A 16555-nucleotide genomic window follows, 5' to 3' on the forward strand; every position below is an offset into this window, starting at 1 on the left:
ACATGAGAGCTAAAGTGCTTGAGATAATTCCTTAACTACACACAGTCTGAAGTCAACCTTCCCCACATAAATGCATCTGTCTGGCTGCATAGGTTTTTTTCCCCAAGCTATGGCAGGATATGACACTACTAAGCCAGACCCATTACCCAAAAGGGCTAGGAGCAAAATATTCCTGTCCATCCCTCATACTAAAAGTAAGTTAATAGATAATATTCAAAGAAACACACTTTAAAGTTCAGGCAGCTGAAGCTGGACTTCAAGGAAAGTGACTGTATGGATTTTCCATGCAGTGAGGTTGCCAGCACAGCCTGAAACTGAGCAAAGCTTTGGTGGGATTTATAAAGTGCTGTTTTTTAGTATTTTATGCCTGTCTGTTGTAGTGGTTATTTTGTTGTTGTTGTGTTTTGGTTTGGTTTCCCCGCCCCAATCCAGTACTGGGCATTTGAGTTAAAAAAGACCAATTTTCAGTGGATGCTGGAGCCTGACAGACATTGCACAGTGCACACAAATACACTGAAAGAAAACCCAAAAGAAACACACCCCACACTCCCCGCCCCAAACAAACAAAAAACCCAAAACAAACAAAACCCAAACCAACCAAACAAACAAAACCCCCACAACCAAACCCCAAAACCTAACCCAATTACGGTAAAACTTGTCATCCTTAAACACCCACCAAGCTCAGCAGCAATGGTTGTGAGCCTGAGCCTGCAGGCACTCAGTGCAAAGCTCTCCTGGCGTTCAGACCCATGGGACTGATCCAGTTTTCACGGAACCCAAAAGGAGCTCCCTACAGACTTCAGGAGACCTTGGACTGGCCCCATGGATTGACAGCAGGAAAAGCCCTGGTTTTACAGCTACCACTTTTCTATCCAGCCACAGAAGCCACGCCCTGAAATCCCTGAAGGGGTTTTCAATCTTCCCCTCCATGCATGCATTTAACATCCATTACAGTTAGTAGCAGTTACACATGCATATCAATGGGAGAAAAGTCCCAGTCGAGAGGAGTCACTGGTCGTAAGAAAAGAAGCCCAGTAGAAACGCCGGGAATCGCTAAAGACCCAACTCCCTGGAGCAAATCCGTTTCCCTGTGTACCCAGCTGGCGCGGGCCGGCCAGCCTGCAATGCAGGAAGCTCTGCAGCGTGTGTGGTGTGTGCAGGGGTGTGTGACGCGGGGTGAGCACACGGGCAGCGCCCTGTGGCGCCGGCCCGGCCGCAAGCTGCCTCCTGTCCCAGCGTCCCAGCAAGCGTCTCAGCGCCGGCCGCCGCTGCTCTCACTTGTGAGCCACACTGTTATAATCGTCCTGTGGCGCGGTCGGCAGGGAATGGTCTATCCTGAACTCTTCCTCCAACCCGCCAGGTGCCTTCGCTGAATCCCCCCGGGCTGCAGGTTGGTGACTGTCCGCAGCGCTTCCCTCCAGCCCTAGGATCTGTCTCTGCACCAGCTTGGAATAAAGGCCTCCTTCTTCCATCAGCTCCTTGTGTGAGCCCTGCTGCACCACGCGGCCCTTGTCCAGCACAATGATGTTGTGTGCCTTCTCGACGGTGCTCAGTCTGTGAGCTATGACAAGCACTGTGTGGTTCTCCAAGTCACCATAAATTGCCTGCTGAATCTGTGTGGGAGAACAAGACATTAGTGCCTGAGCCTTGATAGCTCTATGTTGGAAGAATCACAGAATCATAGACTTGATTTGTTTGGAAAAGACCTTTAAGATCATTGTGTCCAGCCATTATCTAACTGCAAAGAGAGAACAGCAGTTTTGTGGTTTCTGTTAAGCAACCTCTGGACAAGTTTGCTCTCCTCTGGTTACACAGAGGACACAAGTCTCCCTGCAGCACTACTAGCACCAGCATGTCCATCCTAGTTCCCACCTTTTGCTGTGCAACCCAAAGGACCATCTCAGTCCAGCCAGCCCACAGGTGTGGCATGCACACAGGTCTGATCCTGCAAGCTGGGTTCTTGTTAGAGCTGGGCCCCAAATTTGGAGGTTGCATGGTGTTGGCATGGACTGTAGGAAGACAATACCTGGGAAACATACTACAGATTTCCCAGAGAAGTTGTGGAAGCCCCCACCTTGGAGGTGATCAAGGACAGGTTGGATGGGGCTTTGAGTAACCTGGTCTAGTGGAAGGTATCTCTGCCCATGGCAGGGGGCCTGGAACTAGATGATCTTTAAAGTCTCTTCCAGCCTAAACCATTCTATAATGCTATGAAAAAGCAGCTGCTCAGAAAAGTGAGGCTATATCCTGGGTGTATCAAGGCAAAGCAAGACAGAGTTGTTTTCCAGCCAAGAGACAGACAATAGCACTAAAGTCTAAAGGCAGGCAGATGGTCACCAGACACACATCACATTGACAGCTCTCGCGAGCCAAAATCAGCCCCTGGCTGGCATCAGATACCATGCACATGGCTGAGGGCCTAGGAGTCAACAAGCTGTTCAAGGGCAGATGCTTGTGCTGCCCCACACCATGGACCAGCAGCACTCATCCTCCAGGACTAGGAGACACATCCTCACACTTCCACCTTCAACTAACTCATGTCGTTAAACCCATGAGGCCAAACTGCTACTGATTGTCACATCCCAGTCAGATACACCAGTTCAGTTCACAGAAAGCTCAGGGCCTTTCCTGCAAGTGTAGTCTGGTGCCTCAGCTGGCACTGCAGCTCAGGCAGTCCTACTCCCAGCTGCAGCACCATTTCTTAGGGTCTACCTCTGTATCCTGTCTTCAAAGGCTGCACAGAGCTGCTGTGTGCCAGTTAATGCTGTCCACATTGACAAAATGGGCAGAGATCCCCATCTCATCAGGGCTGTCCTGTGAGCACAGGATTATTCCCTTCTTGGTAGCTAAAGCAGTGTTGGAAGCAAATTCCTTGGTCAGGAATTAGCATCTTACCCAAATCTCTGACTGCAACACATCAAGACTAAGCTTGTCCACAGGATGAAAATTGAAGCTACAGCCTTTCCTTCAAACCCAGACTGGTTTTTTGGCCCAAACATCCAAATTACCCACTCACCGCATGTTCACTCTCTGCATCCAGTGCACTTGTGGCTTCATCCAGGATTAGGATTGGGGGTGCTCGGATCAAGGCCCTGGCAATTGCCACTCTCTGCTTCTGGCCACCTGACAGCTGGGCTCCCTTTTCACCTGCCTCTATTGGGTCGAGGGAGAGAGGAAGAAGTCAAAATAAAAATCATGAGTGCCATCAAATTCAGCTCCCATCCACAGCATCAGAAGGGTGCCATGCTTTGAAGCAAAGACCAGGTAAATGCTTCTGCTTACTTGGCAGAGCAATTTAGAGGAGTTCAACATCCCTAAGGGGGCAGTCTGTCCCTCCAGCAGCAAGTTTGCCACTGTTGTCCTAGGATTTAAGAGGCTGATGCTTATGGAAACAATTCAGAGAAGTCCCTGAGTCTGGTAAAGCATTTGACCCCGTGCCCCTGCTTCTTGCCAATGCAGCTGCATCACTGCCATCTCTCTCTGGAAATCAGGCTCTGGAGGTTGTACAACTGAGGCAGAACTGAGAGGAAAGTAGGACTTCTCTGCTGGCTCCCATAAACATGAACCATCATCTGTCTGACCTGCCTCCTCATGAAGTCCCAAACACAGAAGCTTTTATTATTCTGGATTTATCCCAGGTTTATTTTCTTCCTCTGCAGGTGAGGTTCCCACAGCTAACCCCCTGGGTTCTGGGCTTTCTTCCTGATCATTGCACTGAGAAACAGTGAGACTACCATGCCACATCTCTGTAACACTGCCAGGCACCAGCAGCCAGACTGCTTCAGGTGAGATGTGCAAGACTCACTCTGCTGCTGCTCTCCTGGGACAGGCTCAGAAGTCCTCCAACAGTGCAGTTACCCAAAAAGCACTCAGGGTGCTGCACCTCTCCATGCAGACGCCTCTACACTGCCACCAAGCTGTCATAGACTTGTGTCTGTCACTACCTGCCTGACTTTCCACCCAAGGGGAGAGTCTCTGCCTTCCCTAGGCAATGCAAAAGGAGGGATTTTGGTACCTGTGTGGTAGCCATCCTGTAACTCGGTGATGAAGGCATGCGCGTTGGCCTTCTGGGCAGCCTGAACAACCGACTCGAAGGAAGCTGAAGCCAAGCCGTAAGAAATGTTATCTGCGATAGAGCGGGCAAACAGCACCGGCTCTTGGCTCACCAGAGAGATCTGCAGGAAAGAAGGGAAGAGCAGGGGGTCAGAAGCACAAAACACCAGCTGGTGTCTTGGATCATCAGCATTTGTTCCTGCTGGAACTCCAGTGGGCAAAGCTCCACCATTAAACCAACATAGAAAAGTGCTTCAGAGTGAGCTTTCGGGGGGCTCTGTGCTACCTACCTAGTTAAAGATGTCCCTTCTCAGTGCTGGGGGTATTGGACTAGATGACCTTTAAAGGTCCCTTCCAGCCCAAATCATTCTATGATGGGGTGCCCAGCAGCAGCCCCAGTCTAGTTTGCATTGTCTGTTGGAAAGTCATTTTGCAGAAAAGAAACCTGATGCAGGGCTGGTGTGTTGGCATTTGGGAGGGTGACCCCCTCCAAGACCCTGCTGTGCTTTGTTCCAGACCTGAGAGAGCTGGGACTATTCAGTCTGGAGAAGACAAGACTCCAAGACCACCTTATTGTGGCCTTCCAGTATCTGAAGGAGGCCTGCAAGAAGCAGGTGAGGGACTTTTTAGGGTGTCAGGTAATGATAGGACTAGGGGGAATGGACAAAAATAGAAATGGGTAGATTCAGATTGGATGTTGGGAAGAAATTCTTCACCATGAGGGTGGTGAGACACTGGACACAGGTTATCCAGGGAGGTGGTAGAGCCTCATCCCTGGAGGTTTTCAAGGCCAGGCTGGATGTGGCTCTGAACAATCTGATCTAGTGTGACGTGTCCCTGCCCATGGCAGGGGGGTTGGAACTAGATGATCCTTGAGGTCCCTTCCAACCCTAACAATTCTATGATTCTATGATTTCCGTCACTGTTTGCTCTTCCCAGAATGGGGAAACAGTTGCTGGAAAGACCCTCTCTCAGGCTCTTGCTGATTTGCTGTTCAAGGCCAGTAATCACACTTGAGCCATGTGAATTGAGCCCTCCTGCATCTTTCAATCCTAAATTAGCAAGTTAGGGACATAGCTGCTGCAATTCCTTAATTGCTTAGCAACAGCTTCCCTGTCCTACCTTACAGCCCTTCCTGCTTACTCTCACATTCATCCTGCTTTGTTGGACCCTCAGTATGGAAATAAATGGAACCCTCCAAGTTATTGCTCAGAACTGAGCATGAAGAGAGCCAGTGGGACATGGTCATATTTTAATTGACTTCTCCCCACATTCCTAACATCAAGCCAGGCTTTCCAAACTGAAAGACTAGCTTGTCTTTTAATTTTTGCTCAGTACGGGCAGGGAATGTCAATTAGCCACACTGACTTTGGCTTTCCAGCCTGTCTCTGATCAATTGTTTTCAGGTTTTCATGCTGACTGGTGAAGCCATTTGCTCTGGGGGCAAACAAAGGAGGCAGTTACTTGCAGAGGAGATGAAGGCTGATCTGTGCTGACAAACAGAGGAGAGCCAAGGGGCCCAGACCCCTTTCCCAGGCAAACCACCCAGCCCCTCTGGTGCTCCAGATGGTGCCAGGATCCTGAGAGGTTTAACTCCCCATTAGCTGAGAGAATTATTTTAAGATCTTAAGGTAGAAAGTACTGAAGGAATGCAAAACTCTTTTTCCAAATCCAATTTAGATAATTAAACCAACAACCAAGCACATAATTATACTGCATTGGCCAAAACCCACAAAACAAAACATGTTTTTTGTTCTGTTTTTGGAGGGCTTCCCCCTCCCCATGAAACCACTCACTATCCTTTTCCTTTCCACCCCCACAAATTATCTGAATTAATCTCTTGGACCTCCTCCAGCTTTCTGGACATCTCAGAAGTTGCCAGATCAAATCCAAAGCAACATGCAGCACGACCATCCATCCCCTCTGATCACAGCAGGCAATAGCTAGAATACACGTATCAGTCGCTCGTACCACTGAGTGCAGGTACTTGTGATCGTACATGTTAATGGGACGCCCGTCCAGGAGCACCTGCCCATCTTGAAGGGGGTAAAAGTTCTCCAGGATGTTGACACAGGAGCTCTTCCCACTCCCTGAAGGACCCACCAGTGCCGTCACTTTGCCAGGGTGCAGGGTGAAGGACACATTCTGCAACATGGATGGAAGAGCATGGTCAGGTCCTGGCTTTTCCCATGGTCCTGGGGCAGCAGCTCAGGCGCTGTGCAAGAAAGGTAGCTGAAATTTGGCTCTACTGACTCCCAGGTTGGTGATGTGCCACATCAGCCATCTTTCCTGGCTCTGAGGAAGCAAGAAGCCTCCAAACTTGCATTAAATTTGCCTGCTGATATAGGAGGACCTCTAAAAACTGCAAAGCAAACTAACCTCTTTGCTGCTTCCCCCTGCCCCGTGACCCCAGCCCCTCTCCCACAGAAATGGTCTGAGGCAGCTTGGCACGGAGCCCCTGTGCCATGCTGATGTATTTAATGCCTGAGTGGTGAACAAGGGGTTTATTCTCCTTCTAAGGAAAGCCAGCCCCAAACACCCGCTGCTGCTTAAGATCTGTGTTCCAGTGTGCTGTTGAGCCTGCTCTTAGGCATTTCCAGAAGGGCAGCTGCGGTTACTGCCGCAATGGAGAAGCAGCGCGTGGCGCCTCATGGCAGGGAGTGCTCTGCACCCGTGGGGCTCACCTGCAGGACCTGTGTTGAAGAGCGAGTGCGGTAGGAAAACGTCACGTTTCTGAATTCCACCTTCCCATCCACGTGGTCTGGGGCCAGGGAGCCGTCGCTCACCATCGTTGGCTTGCGGTCAATGAACTCGAACACCTTCTCAGCAGCTCCCACCCCTTGCATCAGGCCGCTGTAGACAGAGCCAACAGACTGGAAGGGAAGAGGCAATGGTGAGGCCCTCCCATGAAAAAGAAAAGTCAATCAGCGCTACTCGTAAGGAGAAAGGTTGAAACATTCCCAAGTCTTCTATCATCTGACATCAACTACAATCATCAGACACAGGAAAAGAAAGCTCTTCTCCTCTGCAGGCTATGGAGGGGCTGTATGGACTACCCAGGGAAAGGGTATCTAAGGAGGTTTTGTGCATGGCTAGCCTCAGATGGGAATAGAAGAAGGAAACACATGGGAAGAGAAGAGGTGCACCAGGATATAGATGACTGGAACTTCCAGCAAAATCATTCACTTAGCTCAGCCCAAGACTGGCAGCTCCTCAACCCAGTGGTGGAACAGAGTCCACACAGCATAGCACATAGCACCAGGCTGAGAGCAGCAGGCTCATTCCCTAGCACACATCTCACATGCACAGCAGCTCCAGGCTGGACCCTAACTGTCTGGCAGCTGATAAGGCTGTTCCCTGCCCTGATTTGGTCTTAGTGGATTTACCACTGTGCTTCAACTACAATGACTGCACGCTGGTACCAGCTTCCCTGGAATAATCCCCTGTTATGTTGGGTCCTCTCTGTATTAAAACCAGACCTGCAGAACAGCTTGTACTGCAACTGCCCTTCCCATCAGGAAGAAAGAAAAGCCCCCAAACCAAACACACACTGAAACCACAGCCTGGAAACACTACCAGAACCTTCAAGTCATCTGAACAGATGGTGAGAGATGAGCGAGCTGCCTCCAGCTCTGCACTGCTGTTGGAGCACCACTGAAGCCACACTTGGCTGTGAGGAAACCTCAGTTTGATCATTTCTGTCTCAACTAACCAAGCTTATGCCTTTGCAAGGGGAAGGCAGCCCTGGGTGGGTTCTGCCATCCCACCCCCAATCTCATTTTGCTAACGCAGTGCCAACGCAGCAGCTTGCAGCCTGTTCCAGGGAAAGGGGGAAAAAAAGTAATATAATTATTTTTTTAATGAAGCCTGAAATTTAACAGGCAGCTTTGTTATCCCTGCATCCTTCATGCCAGGAAATGTGCTGGGGAGGCAGCCAGGAGTCTGCCCTTCAGTGGGGGCAGCCTGACCCCATTGGTCCTGGTTGTCCTTTTAGGGGACAAGCTGCTTTGGGTGCATTCAGGTTGCAAAGGCAAAGCAATAGGGGAGAATCAGCCCACTGGTGGGCAAAGCCACAGTGTCAAGGAAACATGCTGCAGGAAAGTCAGCACTAGATCTGGCCCTAAGACTATCCTGGGATCTTCTAGAAGACAAATGTCCTCCTGATAGGGGGTAGTACAGAAGGGTAAACCAGACTCACCTCCATGCAGTCTCCTAAGACAAACTCATAAATGATGAATGAAATCAAGTTTCCACTTGTCATTTGCCCTGAGATCACAAGGTGCCCACCATAGTAAAGGATGCTGACCTGGACCACCAGTAGAGTGATCTGAAAGCAAGAAGACACCCCAAAATCAGCAAGGACAACTGATAGTTTTGTAATTGCTCACCCAAAAGCCCACAATAAAAGGCATTTATTGTTTGAGCCCTGACCTGAGCATCCCTGACAGTGTGCACCTGACAGGCCTAGCATTGATATGAGAAGGGAAAAACAACTCAAAAACATGGGATGATTTAAGGAGCTGGGCTGGCATCTTTCAACAAAATAGAAGTCTAGAGGGACTACTGCCAAGGAGAAAGAATTTATCTGAAATAACAGAGCATCTCATTAATGTCTCTCTTGGACTAACGTCCTCAAGAATAATAATTGACTCTCAAATTATCCAATGCATGCAGTCACCTCACCACTAAAATGAGCTTTCTGTTCTAGGACTGTGACACACTTTAATTTAGAACACAAAATCAAGCCAAGAGTTAATGCAAAAAATCCTCCTTGCATGTACAAAGCTCTGAAGCACAACCTAAACTCTCATTTGAAATCAGTGCAAGAGACAGATCAGCTCTGCTATGACAAATACCAGCCCCTGCTTTTATTCAGCTGGTTTTGTTCCATGCTGCCCAGGTATTCAGAAAAGCAGTGATGCCCTGGTGCTCTGTGTGACATTTGTGGGACAGGCTATAAACTCACACAGGAAAAAAAAAAAAGGGAGAAAAAATTCCTCCTCTATTTCTCTGCCATGACCTGATCTCAAGATCCTGTGTTCCCTCTGAGAAAGGCTCTACCAGGGCTGTGTTAAATGCATTGGCTTCTTCATATGTGAGCCCTGCAGGAGCAGTTTTTGAGGGGCTTTGCCTCCTTTGTGGGCTCTGTGCTGACCTAGTTCATGTTTCAGCTTCACATGGGATCCAGGGAACAATGCTAGAAATGCTCCAGATTTTGCTTACAGACTTGGGAAGCCATTAAGACTCCCACAGCTGCATGAGGGCAGCATAACTCACAAACCTTTCACCAGAGGCTGCTCAGATCCTTGAATGTGCAGAGATAAGGGCAGCCTCAAGTGAAGGTTTGAAACCATAGAATCGCCTGGTTAGAAAAGACCTTAAAATCATTGAGTCCAACCATAACCTAACCTTCCTTGGGCAGGCTGTTCCAATGCCTAATGGCTCTTTTGGGGAAGAAATTTTTCCCAATAACCAACCTAAACCACCTGATGCAATTTGAGGCCATTTCCTCTTCTTTCATCACTTGCTACCTGGGAGAAGAGACAGACTCCCCCTCCTGGTTCCACCCTCCTTTAGGGAGTTGTTTGGAGTGAGGTGGTCTCCCCTCATCCTCCTCCATCCTAGAAAAAAACTCTTTTCTCTCAGCTGCTGCTCATAGGACTTGTGTTCAAGACCCATCACCAGCCTCATTGCCCTTTTCTGGACCTGCTCCAGCACCTCAATGTCCTTCTTGTAGGGGGTGGGGGTGGGGCCCAAAATGGAACCCAGTACTCAAGGTGCAATGTCACACCAGTGCCAAGTACAGGGCTAAACCAGTAAACCATCTGGTCCTAAACAATGAAAAAGTATTTTGAAAAAAAGAAAAAATATATAAAAAAAACCCCCAAACACCCAAAAAAGGCAAGAACAAGAAAAAGCCCTCCAAACCCAAACCCCAGCAGCCTCCCCCTGCCACCACCCACACAGAGAAAATCTCCATTTCTGAGCAGAAGCTCAACCAACGCTGTGGCTGTTTCCCAGCTGGAGCCCCAGAGATGAACTGGCACAGGCACGCAATGCAGCAGCAGAGGAGCACAGGGTTTTCCACGACCTTGAGCAGTTATCAATTATATTCTGATTTGCAAGAGAAAAGAGACTGCTCAGCAGCACCACGCAGTGCTGCCCCGGGGCGGAGCGGAGCATGGTTTGTCATGAGTGAAGAAATACTAATAACGAAGAGACGGACAATTACTGGCAGCAGACATCAAGGCTGGGCTTGCCCTGCAAAGCTCCCTGGAAGCAGAGGAGAAGCACGTGCACCGCGCCACGTGTATTTTGGATGCAGCACCATGCCCTGCCCATCCCGAGCCCCACTCGGGTAAGCCCTGGTGCTGGTCACCTACCCCGCTGGACCAGACGTAGTAGGTGTAAGCCAAGGCCTCCCGCTTGTTGAGTTTGTAAACCTGCTGCAGCTTCTGCCAGTAGACGTTGGCCTCCGCCTCCTCGTTGGCAAAGCTGCGGACAGTCTTCATGGCAGAGATGGTCTCCTCAGCAGTGTTGTTTGCCTTGGCCAGGGCGCTCTGCACATCCTTGGAGAGCTTCTGCAGGGAGCAGGAGGATGGAGAGGTGGCTCAGCAGGCGCCAGGCTGCCCGTGGCACATGTCCCTGCACACCCCCAGCTCTGCTGGGCTTGGGAAAAGAAGGCACAGTGACATTTTCCAAGGCCACGGCTGACAAGGCTCAACACTGGAATATATCCCACACCTTGAGTCAGCCTGGGATGCTGTGCCAGGAGAACAGATTTGTTGTGCTGTCTCCAAGGAGAGACCTGTAGGAGGTGAAGTACCATGTCTGGGGCCACCTGGGAAGCCTGGGCAATGCTGCTGCTCCCAGCGTCCTTATGGGACAGGATCAGCCTGCCTCAGGAGCCCTGCCAGGAGCTTCCACATCAGGGACGAGTCTGGAGACCAAGGGCAGCTCCATTCTTCCAGTGAGAACCTGACCTGGAGGAGCTATGGCTGGGTACCCAAGGACCCTATTTTGGCAGCTTTTATTCACATGGTGTCCTTGGCACAGCAGAAAGCACCAAGAACTGGTGTGTGGAGCAGCACTGCGGGACTCACGTGGTCCATGGGATGAGGCATTACATGGGGAACAGACCTTGGCCCACGTTAGCCCCAACCAGATGGAAGGAGTTTGGCACTGAGTTTAACCCCCACCACGTCACTCCAAAGGCAGAGAAGGCTGCACAGAGACAAGCAGTTGCATATGGACATCTCATGGCCAAGCGACCTCTCTTGCCAGACCTGAGATGCTTCCACTCCTCAGCATGAAGCTGAGGCTACACTTATCTGCCCATACAGGTTTAATGTTGTCTTCCTGCCCCCACTGGCAGCAACAAAGCACTGAAGCATTGGTCCCACCAGATCCAAGGCCACCCACAATCTCCATGATGGCTTCCCAAGGGGAAGAGCCCTGCCTACCTTGTAGTACTTCCCATAGACATCAGACACCAGCATGATGATGGGGAAGCCCATGAAGGTGACAAGTGAGAGCTTCCAGGAGAGGCTGAACATGAAGAAGATCACCCCTGTGGCCTTCACCACGTTGCGCAGGAAGATGTTGATGTTCTGGGAGACCAGGTCGCTCACGATGGTTGTGTCCGATGTCAGGCGGGAGATGACATCCCCTGCAGCAATGAGGGATTGGGGAAGGGGAGACAGGGACATGTCACCACTGCAGGACGCTGCCCAGCTGTGTCTCATGTCCTGTGCCAGGGGTCAGATGGAGCTCTCCATTCAAGCCAGCCCCTAGCTTAGGGGTCTGAGGGGTGGCATGGAAGTGGGGCAACTCCCCACTGCTGTAGATGCAAAGCAAAATAGAGGACCTTGAATTGCTGCATGCATAAGGGACATGAAACCCATCTGAAGGCACAAGCTACATTCCTGGGTCACCATGGATGGCTGCAGGACAGTAAAGGTGACTTTGGCAGCACCCTACACTGCAGGGCACTCTGTGAGCAATCAAACGGGCAGCAGGTGCATGAGTGGAGTGTTTGCTGGACTGCTAAAGGCACCTACAGAGCTGTCAACTCAACTCCAAGTTCATTTCTAAATGAACTCCAGGAGCTTACCAGGGACTGCTGGCCGACACAAAGGACCCTGAGGTCATGGGTCCACCTACTAAGGGATAAAGTTCCTGTAGTACCCTTTGGTAGAGCTGAACACTACAGGCAGCAAATATCATCCTGAATTCCTAAATACTTTGTTCCACATTTGAGTACAGCTGAGTTCCCATGGTTTTGGGCAAGTCCAGGGTTACCTGTATCCCACTTGCAATAACATCTTTCATGTCCTCAGCTACCAGGGCACTGTGCAGCGATTGCTAAATATGGCGACAGCCTCAAACTAAAAATATCACCAAGATGAAATTAAATGTGTGAGAAGTTCTAGTGGGCTGGGACCACACCAGAGCAGCATGGACCAGGGCAGGACTGAATCAAAAGCAGGGACAGCAACAAGCGTGTCCAGCAAGCTTCACACATCTGGGGTTTCTGCTGCCCAAAGCAGAGCTGGAGGGCAGATGACCAGCACGCATGGATGGGAGGTATGGGAGGAGGAAAGCGGGTGTTTTGGGGATGACTGGAGATGAACACATCTGCCCTGAGACTGATGAATGTCATGCTCATGGGTGGCAAGGGGCATCCTCAGGATGCTCAGCAATCCTGTCCTAACCCCATGACAGGAGGAAGCCAAAAGGGAAAAGCTTTCTGCTGTTAATTCTAAACACAAGCACTTGGGTGCTGTCACTGGCTGCCCCCTAGTTTGCTGTGTGCTGGTGGGGTAAGCCAAGGGGAAAAATACCAGGATGGACTAGAGGGGTTAGAGCAAATCCAGAGGAAAGAGGAACCAACCTGTGCGATTCTCATCAAAGAAACTCATCTCCTGAGACACCAACGACCTGAAGAGGCAGTTGCGAAGACGAATGTTCAGCCTTGCAAATATGAGTGTAAAAACGCCGCCCCGGATACCTGCGGCAAATGAGCTAATTGCAGATAAGAGAAGTTACAGACCAATGGACATGAAACCCGCTCCTCAGCAACACAAACACCCCAACACCAGGCCGAGGCCTTACCAATGCTCTACCACTTTCCACCCTGGGAACTGATGGCTAAACCAGCCCACACTTCTTCTGGGTGCTACCAGCACAGGGATGGCTGGTCCTAACCCCAGTGGTGACAAGCTTTGGGAGGGGATACAGTGCTGATGGGGCAGTGTTCCCTGTGGAGCCTGTTCTCTGCATTCGCTTCTGCTCCCCCATTGCCAGCAGATGGACATGGAGAGCTGTGTGACAGCCTGGTGACTGCCACCATGGCCTCTCTGTGCCATGACAGCACAGAGAAATCAAAACACATCCCAAAGGACTGGCAGGGACCTGGCAGAGCAGCTGCAGGTGAGTCAACCCACGCCCATCACCACCTGTGGGAAAACCCCAAATCCCTCCTCCTCAGGGCCAGAACTAGCACCTGCAATTACCTTCCTATGGCAAGCAGCGACATGACCAGCACTGCCGTGGAGAAGCGGTCCATGCTCTTCTGCACCACGATGCCATCAATGGCCAGCCCAGTGTAGTAGGGCAGGAAGGTCTCTCCTGCCAATCAAGCACAAGACATGGAGTTTCAGCCCCACCACGTGGGATCAGCACAGTATTTCCAACTGCAATGGCCCATGAACAATCCCATTCCCTACCGTGGGGATACTTGGCTATCGTGCAAGATGTTTCAGGAGCTGTGTTTTATCCACTACCACTGCATATTTTTTGCCCCACTGCATTTTTTACCTAGCCCATGCAAGATGTGCCACCCAGCACCCCCAAAAAAGCAATCTTGCCAAGTCCCCCACCATGGCTCCTTCCCTCCCAGTGAGGATGGGAGCACACCATGGCCTGCCCTGGTCCCTTTGCTCACCAAGCGCAGCCACAAGGAGGAAGAAGGAGGCAATGCCCAAGAAGAAGGCATCTGGCTTGGTGTAGGACAGCAGTTTATGGATGGTGGGACCTGCTGCCTCTTCTCGCTTATCCCTCAGGGCAGCACCGTCGCAGCTCTCCTCCACCTCAGCACGGGACTCAGAGCCAGTCCCCAGAGCCTCACGGGAGGAGGTGACACAGGCCAGAAGCTGCCATTGCCCAAAAGTGGCTGCCAGTGCCACGTAAGTCCAGGCAAAGAGCCCCCAGAACCAGGGGTCCTTGATGGTCCTCCGCACCTCTGAGTAGAGCAGCAGCTTCACCATCATGTAGATACCCATGAGGAGGCAGACAACAGCAATGAAGGTCCGCGATGCCCTGAGGCGCCGGGGGCCATAGGCTGTATTGGTGGCCACCCCAATGGCAGCCCCCAGCAGCACACAGCTGCGGTAGAGGCAACCGCCCCAGATGTCCAGCAGAGAGTTGAAGATGTTGAAGTGCCTCAGGTCCTGCAGGACATCCCGGCTGCCCCGGCCATGGGTGTAGAGCAGCGTGGTGACCACCACATCAGTGCCGCTGAGTGCCAGCGTGCTGGCCACTGCCTTCCAAGCACGCATCCTCACAGCTGGTCTTGGGGGGGGGTGTCACCAAGGTGTTTGAGGCAGCCCTAGCATAGGATGGATGTGGTCATGCTGGCCTCTGCTGTGGGGCAAGAAGAAAGAAATGGGGGTTTTATTTGCCCTGAAGAAGCGTCAGGGAAAGGGAAGCAGGATGGGGAAACAATCATGCCAGGTGCCCACTAACCAGTCCTGACCCCAGACACCACTGTCTCCTTCATCTCCTCCCCTGCTGCTTACACTCCAAGATACTTCATAACAGAAGAAGCACAAATAATGATAAAATTCCCTCTCAGATGCCTTCACCCATCCTGAATCCCAAAGCAGAAATCTGCATATCTCGGTGGGAAACTTTGTCACTGCTTGCTGTGGTGGCTGCAGGGCAAGTGGGGAGGTCCCCAGCAGCTGGGAGGTGTTACAGTGCAGCCCACGTGTCCTGTGGTATGGAGCCATGTAGGCAATAAACCCAGATACTTGTGACCTGAGAGTCCCTTGTCACCTTTCCCAGGACAAAGCTGAACTGGAGCACTCATTCAAAACCATAGCAAAGCAGAAGGGAGCAGCTTGGCTTTGTAACACCCCCCCTCATCCTAACCAGAAAAAAATCTCAGGTCCAGCTGCCTGTCACACCTTGCTGTCCCTGGCCTTATTAGATATTAATTTGGGATAACTCACTAAACCTGGGTTGGAATTTGGTGACACAACAAAAATCTCAGCAAGAAATTAAAACGGGATTGGAAATCCACAGCCGTGTCCCATGGGAGAGGGAGGGAACGTGCAGGGTAGGACACCACTACCACTGTTACCCATGGGTCTGACTGCTGGTAGCAGTGGTGGGGCTGGATCCAAAATGCCACAGAAAAGGGAAAAAAAAAACCTTGACTTGCTTTAAGTGGAGCAAGCTGCTCACCTGCTCCTGCGCCATGCCCAGAGGTGCAGTGCGTTGGCACAAGGGAGGTGCCTGATCCTTGGATTGATGCTGGCCAAGCAGTGACGGTGCAGGGTATGGAGGCACAGCACAAAGGTCACCTGCATCGGCCACTCTCCGGCCTGGGTGACCGCAGCCACCTCTGCAGCCGCTCAAAAGTGAACCCCTGGGAAAAGAGCAGCCCTTGACACCAGCCAGGCTGTCCCCTTGGCCAAAAGCTTCTTGGGGGGTGGGATAAAAAACTAAGAAGTGAAGAAAAACGGGGCAGAGGCTGCAATGTGGGGAAGAATGCGGGGGTGATGGGGTGGAGAAGGATGGAGGCAAAACAGTGCAGCGGTGTCAGGGAGGAGCAGGACACGCTTCCCAGGGTGCTCACTGCTGCCATCCGCTGCAAAGCTGCGTGGATCCGACTCGGTGGAGAAGACGGAGGAGAAGGAGGAGGAAAAAGAGGAGGAGGAGAAGGAGGCAGCCACCGCAGATCCCCGCCACCCGCAAAGGTGTCCCCAGCTGCAAAGCTGCCGTCCCCGACCTCCTTTCTCCCTTCCCGGTACAACATGCCCCTCCCGGAGGTGTTGGGGTGATACCCGGGTACTGCCCTGCCCGCCATAAGCAAGGCGGGGGAGCACGAACACACAATTCCCCACTTTGCAACCCAAGGTAATGCAATCCCTACCCGCCCGGACGTGGTCTTACCGGCAGCGGTAGCAACAGCAGCAGCAGAGATCGGCTCGAGGCTACCCGGCCCGAACCGGAGGCAGCGGCAGCGGCGGCGCGTCCCGGGAACAAGGTCGGTGTGGGGCGGGGTTAATCAACCCACGCCCCCTCGCTGCGGCGCGCTCCCGGCTCCGCCTGCGGTTTAACGGGGCAGGGGGGTCGGGTACCCCCGGGATATCCCCTCCCCCGCTCAAGCCGTGCCTGGACATAGCAAGAACAGCCCCAAGGGCTTTCTTCAAAGCTGAGCGAATGAAATTGTGCAAGGTCAAGTGCTAGGTCCTGCACTCCAAGGACACTGAAG

The 16555-nt window shown here is 51.7% G+C and overlaps 1 protein-coding gene across 1 annotated transcript; it reads right to left on the reverse strand.

Annotated features, from left to right (window-relative positions):
• Positions 1–618: 618 nt before the first annotated feature.
• ABCB9 (ATP binding cassette subfamily B member 9) lies at positions 619–14691 on the reverse strand. Its single transcript, XM_009909576.2, has 11 exons — positions 14000–14691; positions 13569–13683; positions 12947–13077; positions 11517–11722; positions 10437–10634; positions 8252–8380; positions 6738–6926; positions 6025–6198; positions 4016–4175; positions 3017–3153; positions 619–1613 (listed from the first exon to the last, which is right to left on the reverse strand). Exons 1-11 carry the CDS (start codon positions 14610–14612, stop codon positions 1275–1277), a joined length of 2391 nt encoding a protein of 796 aa, XP_009907878.1. The 5' UTR covers positions 14613–14691; the 3' UTR covers positions 619–1274.
• Positions 14692–16555: the final 1864 nt, after the last annotated feature.

Source organism: Dryobates pubescens, chromosome 25 (assembly GCF_014839835.1).
Source record: "Dryobates pubescens isolate bDryPub1 chromosome 25, bDryPub1.pri, whole genome shotgun sequence".
NCBI classification, from domain to species: Eukaryota; Metazoa; Chordata; class Aves; order Piciformes; family Picidae; genus Dryobates; species Dryobates pubescens.